At 42.0% G+C, this 11109-nt stretch overlaps 2 protein-coding genes and 1 long non-coding RNA gene across 4 annotated transcripts; 2 read left to right on the forward strand and 1 right to left on the reverse strand.

The window, feature by feature from the left end:
* Positions 1 to 401: 401 nt before the first annotated feature.
* LOC135612466 (uncharacterized) lies at positions 402 to 4602 on the reverse strand. Of its 2 annotated transcripts, XR_010486973.1 has the most exons (3): positions 4172 to 4584; positions 3278 to 3840; positions 402 to 901 (listed from the first exon to the last, which is right to left on the reverse strand). It is a non-coding gene; the product is annotated as an uncharacterized LOC135612466 (long non-coding RNA). The 2 variants fall into 2 exon arrangements; XR_010486972.1 differs by lacking the exon at positions 3278 to 3840 and having other exon boundaries at positions 4172 to 4602.
* A 294-nt stretch (positions 4603 to 4896) lies between these two features.
* LOC135612467 (photosystem I reaction center subunit II, chloroplastic-like) lies at positions 4897 to 5768 on the forward strand. Its single transcript, XM_065108803.1, has one exon. The coding sequence runs from the start codon at positions 4972 to 4974 to the stop codon at positions 5593 to 5595; it is 624 nt and encodes a 207-aa protein (XP_064964875.1). The 5' UTR covers positions 4897 to 4971; the 3' UTR covers positions 5596 to 5768.
* A 1557-nt stretch (positions 5769 to 7325) lies between these two features.
* LOC103984969 (small ribosomal subunit protein uS12) lies at positions 7326 to 9303 on the forward strand. Its single transcript, XM_009402564.3, has 4 exons — positions 7326 to 7459; positions 8193 to 8348; positions 8437 to 8563; positions 9024 to 9303. Exons 1-4 carry the CDS (start codon positions 7455 to 7457, stop codon positions 9162 to 9164), a joined length of 429 nt encoding a protein of 142 aa, XP_009400839.1. The 5' UTR covers positions 7326 to 7454; the 3' UTR covers positions 9165 to 9303.
* The last annotated feature ends 1806 nt before the right edge of the window (positions 9304 to 11109 follow it).

Here is an 11109-nt window from a genome sequence, read left to right on the forward strand (position 1 = left end):
CTCTTGCACAGTACCTCCGTCAGTGACTCGGTTACGTGACATTCTCTGGTTGGACGGATTAAGTTACAAGTTGTTCTTCTTCTTGCTTCAGCTTCCTTACCTTGTTTCTTTTCATAATTTTCTCTTTCATCAGTGCTGAAGCACCTTCAAAATTCTTTTATAATTGTGCTGAAAGAAGAATCCTCCCGATTGTATCTTCGGATAGCTTTCCCAATGAAACCTGCATGAAGATCAAGAATACGTCTGGATTTTTTAGTAGGAATGTTTTTATTTACTTTTGCTCTAACAGTTAATACCTTAAATAGGTTCCATCTCATGACAAGAATGAAGCAAATAGAAAGAAAAAGAAAAAGAAAAAGGATCAAGGCTCAAGCCAAGTATGGCCACTACAATTTCACATCCTAATGAATGAAGTGACATTGATATAGAATAATACACACCAATTCATACAATTGCATCATTTCGTCACAAACATAGCTGATTTGCCTAAGATGTACGATGTTGTAACCGACAGAATCAACCCAATTTTAACCTCATCTAGTGCCTGAGCGGTTGCAAGAAAAAGAAAGTAGATGAGCACAAAAGCTCAGGATCACACAAGCTTTATCAGTGACTTCGCCACTTTGTAAGTTGAGAATGGTCATGCAACAAAAAGGGGTCCAAGATCAGTCCGCCGCACTCAAACTCCTGCAATTTTGTACCCATGCAACAAGCTGCTACTACATAGGCGATGATCCAATCATGGTGATAACCTGGGCCAGCCCTTCCCTCTTGTGCCACTCGGAGGTTCCCAAACCGGTATGACTGGTCTTCTGCATCTTACATCTTTGAATCTTTGTGTAGTGATGTTACTGATCTGCTACATGTCATGACTTTGCTTGAAGAGGAACACGAACATGACCTATTAGTGGCATTCAAACCAACAAAACAGTCAGATAGTACATTCCAAACCAATGCATCTAAAAAGTTCGCTTTGCTAGTTCTAACAAAATATATCAGAAGTAATGCCAACCAACTCAACAATTAAAACAGGAGTAGAAAACATATCAATGAAAATAAAATAAAATAATTTCGCCATCATCTAATCTAATAACTAGGACGTGGAATCTTCAGAGTGAGAAAATATGAAAATATTATTTTGCCATAATCTAATCCGTGGAATTTCACACAATAAACAACTAGGGTGTTTTATCTTCAGAAATGACATGAACAAAGTAATCAGCTGTGCCATTATACACCGATAAGATCAATGGTCATCAGGTTTTCTTGTATTGAGCATGACATTTTAGCAACATATTGTACCATTTCAGGATTTTCTATTGCACAAACAATGAGATAGTTTTCATTTTCATCGAGCAGAGTGGCTAAAATCAGAATAAACTGTAAGTGAAGTTCTCACATAAGATCATGAAAATAATTATTTTGGCACTATGTCACATATACAAATTATATATGATTCAATGGTCAGGCAGATTCCTAAAGTCCTCTATGGTATTGGAACAATTAAATGGTTCTTTTCACTAGCACAATTGGTGCTAGGTTCTCAGATTTGACTATCGTGAGTTCAACAAAGTGTCTACACCAGTGAGGGTGAGATAGTGGCATGCTGCAATCTCCTATATTCATCTAGAGAACCACAAAACATAAAAAAGATTTTGACTTTGTGTTTAAAGATGGTTGCATGCACTGCAATGTAGATGCGGGATCTGTCCGTATGTAGTGTCAGCTGCCATTCTACATGTTCTTGATGATAGTGACATCCTGATATACCTTTGCACATCCTGTTAAGTTCCTTTTCCCCACTAAAATTTTCATCCAAAGATTTTCCAAAGGACTTTTAAAACGATACTCCTTGTATGTTGAGTTTCTAAATTAGGTCTAATTTGTTTTCATAAACATTGCAATTGTTTGCTGAGTTGTGGTACTTTGCATTCAAACTATGTATTTTATATTCAAATTCTACCAGCTTCTAGAATACAGAAATGGCAAATTAAAGCATCTGCCAATCCAAATGATCAACTTTTAAGTTGAAAATCAGTCACAGAGTATACAACATTGATGTGCCAGTAATTGCTCAATCTTGAAAGAAAAGATAAGGAGTTTTACAGATTACAGTTGTAGACAAAAGAAATCCTTTAAGGTCACACTCTTAATCTATAAATTCTATTGATATTTATGTAGCATCATATTTCAGGACCACAAGATTACTTCAATACACCGAGGAAAATATTTCTAGTGTTAGATTCATTGCTGGAAAGGAGATTCATAATTAAATACCATGCTTTGCATTGCAAAAATGAACAAGGTTGAAGGTCATAATAAATTGTTGTCAATTAGTTAGTTCAATTACAGTTCTCTGCAACCCAGCAAAAAGGGAAAAGTAAACATGGTTCATGGAAGCTTTGTTGGTTAATCATGTGCTACGTAATCTAAATGAACTGCACCATAGTTAGTATTGTGGGATAAGCGTATATAATGTAGATTAACATCTAAATATGCTTAAAGTTAGGGTACAATAGACAGCCTCTCTGCTAAGGGTAAGGCTCAATACAGACCTTAATTAGTTCAGGTACTGTCTGCAAACCTCCAGAAACTGTTTCCATCTTAATTTAGCCTTCTCAAACCCCTCCATATCAATGTTGTTTCAGTAACATCATTTTCATCTGACATTTATGTTACTCCAGGCCTCAATGGCTTTGTAGCAGATTTAGTTAACTTGATACAATTTCACATAACCTCAGATCTTTTTTGTAGGCCAAATTTCTCGCTGAATTTTGATTGTACAAGTCTATTTGATGTTTAAAGTATCATGTTGAGAATTTGGAGTTGTTTGATACCCTTTATCAAACAGATAAGCAGGTGGATCGGTGAAAATAGTTCAAAATTTGACAATTAATACTCGAGACGAGTTTTTTTAGAAGAATAAAGCATTTTGAGAACCCATGAGTGGTGATTGATTGGATCAGGAACAAATTTCTCGCTGAACTACTTTTGGTCGGTTTTTTCTCGAGTGTGATGATCATTTACAATTTCTTCTTCTAAACATAGGTTTGTAGAATCAGCAAATCATACTTTCAAATGGGTACTATTTCATTTTATAGAATTCCATGAAAACCAATACATCGGTTCTGAACAGACATGTCAATTCTATGTCACTGATATCCACTGATAGTATTCAACAGTTATTAAGCACAAAATACATGTTCCAATAAAAAAACAATTAATAACAGATCCACGAGTAGCTTCAGGAATATTGCCTGATCGATGGCTATACTACTTGTTAGTGTAAACAACTTTAAGCCGTGGCCTTGGGGGCGACGCGGCTTGGTTCGGGTCCGAATGATGGGGGATCTTCCTGGGACGACCCTTGAGACTGCAGAAGACCGACTGCGGTGGTCCGTTCGCGAAGAGGTCACCGTTTCCTCCGGGAGGGGGCTCCTCGCCTGGGCGTCTGGTGGGAGGCCTCCGTCTTCGCATCTGCACAAAGGTCGGGTCGGGAGAGCTCAGCTCGACCCCTCCGACGATCAAGTTAATGAATAGTCGCAGGGGGTTTTTTTCTTGTCCTCACCCTTTCCTCGGAGCGCGAGGGTTTTTATAGTGAAGGTTACCGTCGCCTGATGTGCCCGCTTGCAGGGAGCAGGATCGTACTCCTGGTAACGTCTGACATCGACGTTGGCGTGGCGTGAAGGACCGAGTCTGAGCAGGATATTAATGTGCCTCGGTCGACGTTCCAGTCCGTGTTGACCAGGTGCTGTCAGGTTAACAGAGGCGCGAGGCGTCATCTGGGGCAGTTGACGTCAACCCGAGTCTTATCGCCATTATTACCCTCATCACTACCCTCTATCAACAAAGTACATATACTAGAATAAATATGTCATAGATAATATAGCTGAAACTGAAAAAATACAGTAAAAAACCTTAAAGATTATTGAACTATTGGATTGAACTAGTTTACTTAATATTTTGTTAGATTAGATGCATGTAATTTAATGTTATAGTAACGATTATTTTGCATATCTAATACATAAAAATCATGATTTGACACAAGTACTTCTTTTGATGATTATGTTTTCTCTCAGTTATGTTGTTAGAACTTTCCTAAAGCAAGTCGCTTGCTTTGTTCAAACAAGTGCCTCACGCAATAAAAACTTCTAACAAACAAAAGGCTTACTCGGTGGGCATCGGAGATAATGTAAGCATCACCACCAACATCAGCTCCATAATAGCTGTGATCTTCTAGTCGCCGCCATCGAACGAATTCTTCCGCATCTCGGAGGAGGGCAACAATGTGATCGCCGGGACTCCAGGCGAACATGGAGAGCCGGCGATGCCGAAACCCTATAGGCGGAGGAGGGGGAGTTCTGTGGAGCTGGAGGGAGGAGGATCATGGATTTGACTGCGCGAACCAAGGCATTGGGTTCGGCGGATTTCCACCACGACATGTGGAAGGAGTGACTGGCGTTCCTTCCACGCGCGGCGACTCCTCCCCTGCGCCGCTGGTGGCTTATGCTGATTCCGCCCTTGCCGTGTCGAATTGGCTCCGACGCAGTCTTCATGTTGATTGAGGCTTGGAAAAGATTCATGTACTTATTCCTCTTAATATTAAAATTTCCCATATATAAACATGATTAATATTGATTAATTGAATATAAATATATAATATTAATGTATCTTAAATATCCTAACCTTTAAAAGTTGTAATTAATTTTTGAACGATATATATATATATATATATATTTATTTATTTATTATTGGAGGAAACAAAGGACAATATCACAACAATAGTCGGAGGGTGCGGTGTGGGCAAGGAGGCCTATCAAAATCATGCTCTCCCATTGGTCCAACTCATCCCACCCTATCCAACTCCAATCCTTCACCTCCTTCCCATGGACCTTTTCTCTCCCACACACTCCTCCATCTGCCATCTCCATTACCAGCAGCAGCAGCAGCAGCAGTTTCAGCACCAACGCCATGGCTATGTCAACACAAACCTCCCTTTTCACCCCTCCCACCACCATCCCGTTCTCCAAGCCCGCCGCTCCCCCCGCACTCCTCCCGTGGAAGCAAACCCCCGGGGCGAGGCAGCTCCGCGGCGCCAGCCTGCGGGTGTCGGCCACCGAGGAGAAGAAGACGGCGGCGCCTGAGGCTCCCGAGGCCCCTGCCGGCTTCACCCCGCCTCAGCTGGACCCCAACACCCCCTCCCCCATCTTCGGCGGCAGCACGGGCGGGCTTCTCCGCAAGGCGCAGGTGGAGGAGTTCTACGTCATCACCTGGGACTCCCCCAAGGAGCAGGTGTTCGAGATGCCCACCGGCGGCGCCGCCATCATGCGTCAGGGGCCCAACCTGCTGAAGCTGGCACGCAAGGAGCAGTGCCTGGCGCTCGGCACCCGGCTGCGTTCCAAGTACAAGATCAAGTACCAGTTCTACCGGGTGTTCCCCAACGGCGAGGTGCAGTACCTCCACCCCAAAGACGGCGTCTACCCGGAGAAGGTCAACCCCGGCCGCCAAGGCGTCGGCCAGAACATGAGGTCCATCGGCAAGAACGTCAGCCCCATCGAGGTCAAGTTCACCGGCAAGCAAGTCTATGATCTGTGACCACATACATCTCCTGCATGCTTCCCTTCCCCGTGTCACATGATATCATATATATGAACTCCATTCGCCTTCTGTAATCTCGTTCTTATCTCTACATCTCCTACACTTGTATTATTTCTCATCCAAACTCTGTGCACAACTTCAATTAAGCTGCTCATATGATTCCCAGATTACGACTGCTCGGAGTAAATAATTCTGTTAATTGGTTCGATAGACTTGGTCATATAGTCTTAATCATTGGTCTTCGCCGATCACAATCGAAGCTATATATCTCCACCGAATGCCATGCTTCTTACGAGAGACTCCATTAATTAAGCTGAGTGCAGGCATCCCTGTGAGCTTTATGCTGCTGGGTATTAAAGCATAGTCCAGCAGTCAGCAAACGTCGGCAATGGGACGTCCATCAAGAGGTCTTTATTGGCCATGATGAAGCCTTCTCAAGTGACGTTGACTACAAATCCACTGCCGACTTCGTCTGTATGTGAGCATGGCGACTGCAACGCAAGCGAATCTTCATACTTGGGCTCTGAGGCAGAGGGATGACTATTGAGAAGGGAGGTGGACAGTGACATGGTACCAAGACAGCATGTAATGCATGAGTAGGACTGCAAGGAGGGGGAGTGCAGTGTGGCAGGAGAGAGGAACAGTGAAATGGACAACACCCAAGCCCAAAGCAAAGTGATAATTGCTTCCTCCTCCCCTTTTTCATCGCTCTCACTGCTCTGCTTTCACCGCCGCTGCTCGATGGGGAGGCTGCAGTCCCTCTTCTCCCCTCTGAAGAAGCTGTGGATTCGTTTGCATTCGGCACACAGGAAGAGTACTACGCTCCCTCCGCTGCCTCTGTTTCTTCATCTTTCTTCCGTTTTAGTTAGCGCCACGCCATGGCGTATGACACGGTTGCATTGACAGGGAGGGGGATACACATCCTGTACGAGGATGTGAAGTCGTGCCCGTATGAGGACGTGCAGGTCCTCTGGTCGATGCTGGTGGAGTCGCGCACGCCGCCGTTGCGATTGAAGCGATGAGGGCGTCGGAGAAGAAGAAACGCCTCAGATTTTGCGTCGCGCCCCCTTCTTCGACGTCATGTATGCTTGTGCCTCTCTGCTCGGAGAACATATCGACATATCCGTTTGTACATAAACATATATATATATATATATATATATATATATATATAGAGAGAGAGAGAGAGAGAGAGAGAGAGAGAGAGAGAGAGAGAGAGAGAGAGATAGATGAGAACGAGGAAGAAAAGAGAGTTCTTACTTGTTCTTCTACATCTCTAAATACTACTCAATGCAATCTGCTCTCTCCTCTCCCTCTCTCTCATTATAAAGTGATGTTATTGTTTATGTGGAGGAATTACTGACTCTGTTTTCTGACATTGAGAACTTCTCCTCCTCTGTTCTACCTGTCGAAGAGCTGAATACCTTGTTAACAGGGATCAAATACCTATTAATCATCGCTCAGTAGAGTTGAGAACCTTCAACTTAAAAGGCATATTACCTATGAAATCACAAACAGATCTCTCATGTGGGTCTGTCAAGATCCAGCTTCTTCCTAAGGAGATGATGAAGATAATACCTACATTTAATTCTAGGTTGCTTAGAGTGCATATATATATATATATATATATATATATATATATATATATAACCGGGCCTCGAGGTCGGCCCAAATGGTCCTCGTATTGGTCCGGTTGGGTCGATGTGGCAGACCGGCCCATGAACAGGGTGACTTCGCGTGCATAAAAGGGACGGGAGCGGGGAGGGTTTCCACCACGCGCCGCCGATCCTCGATTCTTCGACAACCCCAAGAGGAGGCAGTGGCCAGAGGAAGGCGGGCGTCGAACGTTCGACAAGATGGGGTAAGTTTCAGCCATAGCCCGGTCCTGGATCTTGTTCCAGTTTCCTTATCGTTTTCTAATGCTACGGTCGAACTGTTTGTCTAGGGTTCTTATGGATCAGTTTATGTTTCTCTTTTTTCGTCGGGAACTCTATAATCCTTCTTGGTTCACCTACCCTTTCACCTCTTGTTGTTCTTGGATCTCATGTATTCGGTGTCGGATGGAGGATTGAGTGATCTTTTATGCGGATTTTCGGGCTTCGATCTCGAGTTCTGGCTTTCGCCTATTTAGGATGTTAGATAAGAGAACCGGGGGAGAAACCGAAATCGAGTTGATGTTTTGAAAATTCGAATCACCATTTGGATGGGGTTTTGAGCAATGGATGACTGCAATATGTATCTGTCTGTCTGTGTGTGTGTGTGTGTTTCTGAATGCTCAAAAGATCATCTTGTTTTGCCAAGCGTATATTTCAAAAAATTTGGCATATGGAGTTTGGCTACTTGGCACTTTTGGTTTGATTGGAAAAGTTTTTTGTAATTATTGATGACTGTATGTATAATATTTAGAGATAAAAATGTTGTTTTTGATTATAAGTTAAGTTAGTAAATTCAATCAATTGCTTGTGCTTGAGTAATATATATGATCAGAAATGAAACCAAGTTTCTAGTGCGCGTCTAAACATAAGAGTGATCATAAAGAGAACTTGTTTGATTAAAGAGAAATGTCTTTTCATCAACTGTAAGCTCTGTTGCAGGAAGACTCGTGGTATGGGAGCTGGGCGCAAGCTCAAAACTCACAGGAGGAGGCAGAGATGGGCAGACAAGGCATACAAGAAAAGTCATCTCGGCAACGAGTGGAAGAAGCCCTTTGCTGGTTCTTCGCATGCCAAGGGTATTGTTCTTGAGAAGATGTAAGTTTTATAATGCTTATTTACTTTTCATTTTCTAATTTTGGTGTTGCTTATGTTTGGAGGACTGACATTAGATTGGCTCTTGCAGAGGCATTGAAGCCAAGCAGCCCAACTCCGCTATCCGAAAGTGTGCTAGAGTCCAGCTGATAAAGAATGGGAAGAAAATTGCAGCCTTTGTTCCTAATGATGGTTGCTTGAATTTTATAGAAGAAAATGTAAGTTTTAGATTCATCTAGCAATTCTATATGCCATTATGCTTTCCAGATGAATGGTCTATGCACTTGTTAGCAAGGATTTAGTTATAAGAGGTAGTATTGGACTGGTCTTGTGCAAACTAATATGCACTGGTCAGTAATGATATGGCAAAGGTCTCATGGCAACCATACATCAGTCACATTGTGTTATGATCCTAGTCGATTGGTTAATTGTTACATTAACTAATATGCCTCGAATCACATGTCGAAAATTACTTGAGCCCAAGTTGATGGTAGAAACCGATCAAGTATTATTCCTTTTTTTTATATATATATATAGGACGTGGTATGAGACCGATTTTACTATCTGCTTCGAATAGTCTGTTTGCGCCCCAGATTAAATGCCTTTCTTGTCGATATCATCGGCTGATAGCTTCAACTTCTAATAGTAGTCTGTTACTAATCTGCATTGCTTTTGCAGGATGAAGTCTTGATTGCTGGATTTGGAAGGAAGGGCCATGCCGTGGGTGACATTCCTGGAGTAAGGTTTAAGGTTGTGAAGGTTTCTGGTGTGTCCCTGTTGGCCCTATTCAAGGAAAAGAAGGAGAAGCCTCGGTCTTAATAATGTATCTGCTAGAGTTTCCAGATGAACCATTGTTTGGCTCCATATTATGCACTTAGTTTTATATGACTCTTTCTATAGTTACTGATGAACTGCTTCTGAAGACGTTTTTTTATGGTTATTCATCCTTTAGCACTTACCCTCTTTTGCCGATGGTAGTTTCTTTATCAAAACTTTTTAGTGTAATAGCTTTGGAATGAAGAGATTGGTCATAATGTAATGATTATGCCCCTGTTTTTGGTTGAAACAAAGATATGATTTTTGGATTAATGAATGGTCACGAATGTGGCAGAGGAAGAATTGGTGGGACTCTCGCAATTTTCATTGTAATGGAATGATGATTGGTAGAAGAATCTCTTGAATTGGGTTAATTATAGATTATATCTTGTAGTTAGTTTTAACATCTTGATTCTTATATTTAAAAAAATTATATTGATATCTCTATAATTATAAAAATAAAATATTTAAGTTTATCTTAGTTTTATTGATAGAAATATAAAAATAAATTATAAAAAAATAATTTTAATATTTGATGGCGGATGACGATTATAGGCGTCGATGTTGACATCGACGTAGTTGCCTAACTATCTTCGATGATGATAAGATATGCTCTTATCGCAATGTCACCCGCTTCCATGAGGAGCGTGCTATCGACTTCATCGTCGTCTATCTTGCGTTGATGTTGATGCAATTATCGTTCAAAACTATATCGACGTAGATGGTGGTGGTCATTCCCTATCCCCTCTCTTCCCCCACCCCCAAGTCCACTTTCACTTAGAACTCTCCACCACACGTAAGAAGCACTCCGTCACCTTGCTCGACTCGTTCACGGTCTACTCCAATGGCCTCTTGTACGACGGTGATGATGTAGACGAGCTCTAATTAGTGCTCGATGACGTGCCACAAAGACGATGTCCATCGTCGATCAGTTTCGACTCATCGACATGTATAACTCCTACAAGGCGGTGTGCTTCGTTGTGAACGCTATGGTCAACCTTCTTCAGAATGGGTTGTTGGTTTTCTTCAATCGTCGGCTCGACCCAAACAACATCTGACACATCTGCTTCGGTGTCGACGGTGATGCAGAGCGATGAAAGGGTCGCTTAATGAGAGATGATGTCAGAATTAACGTGGTAGCAGGGGGAGCGATGAGAGCTCCAACGATCCCAGCTTTTTGTTGAGGTTGGGATTCGCCCAATTGATCAGCGGCGAGGCGACCACCATCTTTGCTGTAGACATCATAGCGGCCACCATCATCTCCATTGATGTAGACGCAATTGTCGAGCGACAACTATGTTAGTGTCGACGCAGATGTAGAGCAATGCCAGGCGGGCGACGATGAGGTCGGTAACGTGCTCCTCGTGGAGGCGGCTGGCATCGCGATGAAAGCTGACCTTATTGTTGTTGGAGGTGGTCATGCAATTGCATCAGCGTTGACGCCAACGACGTTATTGTCCATCATCAAATGTTAAAATTATCTTTTTATCTTTTATTTTTATATTTTCGTCGATAAAACTAATGTTGTTGGGATAAATGTACCTAAATGTTTCACTTTCGTAATTATAAGAATGTAATATGTAATTAAAAGACTGTTCAAATTAGCCCCTTTGAACCTTTGACAATGTCAACGTAGCTAACTAAAAGAGGGTAATATCTACCTAAACGTAGCTAACTATAAGAGGGTAATATGTAATTAGCCCCTTTGAACCTTTGACAATGTCAACGATCAAATGACTGTTCAAATTTAGTTTTCTACGACCAAACTAAGAAGCGATCAGCTAATCTCGCCTTTCCTTTAGCAAAAAGAATAAAAACAATAATAATAATCTCACCTTTCATTTTCTACGATCGAGCTAAGAGACGGTCCGCATAGGTATTTTTCTTATTATGAACGATTGTTCTTAATGGCCAGCCTTACGTCATGATAGGACCAGGAGGTTTTGAG

This window comes from Musa acuminata, chromosome BXJ2-5 (genome assembly GCF_036884655.1).
Source record: "Musa acuminata AAA Group cultivar baxijiao chromosome BXJ2-5, Cavendish_Baxijiao_AAA, whole genome shotgun sequence".
In the NCBI taxonomy this organism is placed as follows: domain Eukaryota; kingdom Viridiplantae; phylum Streptophyta; class Magnoliopsida; order Zingiberales; family Musaceae; genus Musa; species Musa acuminata.

Excerpts from the sequence above, each read along its gene's own strand:
- LOC135612467 (XM_065108803.1), top strand. The coding sequence starts at position 4,972 with ATGGCTATGTCAACACAAACCTCCCTTTTCACCCCTCCCACCACCATC.
- LOC103984969 (XM_009402564.3), top strand. Across the intron at positions 8,349-8,436 it reads GGTATTGTTCTTGAGAAGAT|AGGCATTGAAGCCAAGCAGC; the intron begins GTAAGTTTTATA and ends TGGCTCTTGCAG. Across the intron at positions 8,564-9,023 it reads TGAATTTTATAGAAGAAAAT|GATGAAGTCTTGATTGCTGG; the intron begins GTAAGTTTTAGA and ends TTGCTTTTGCAG.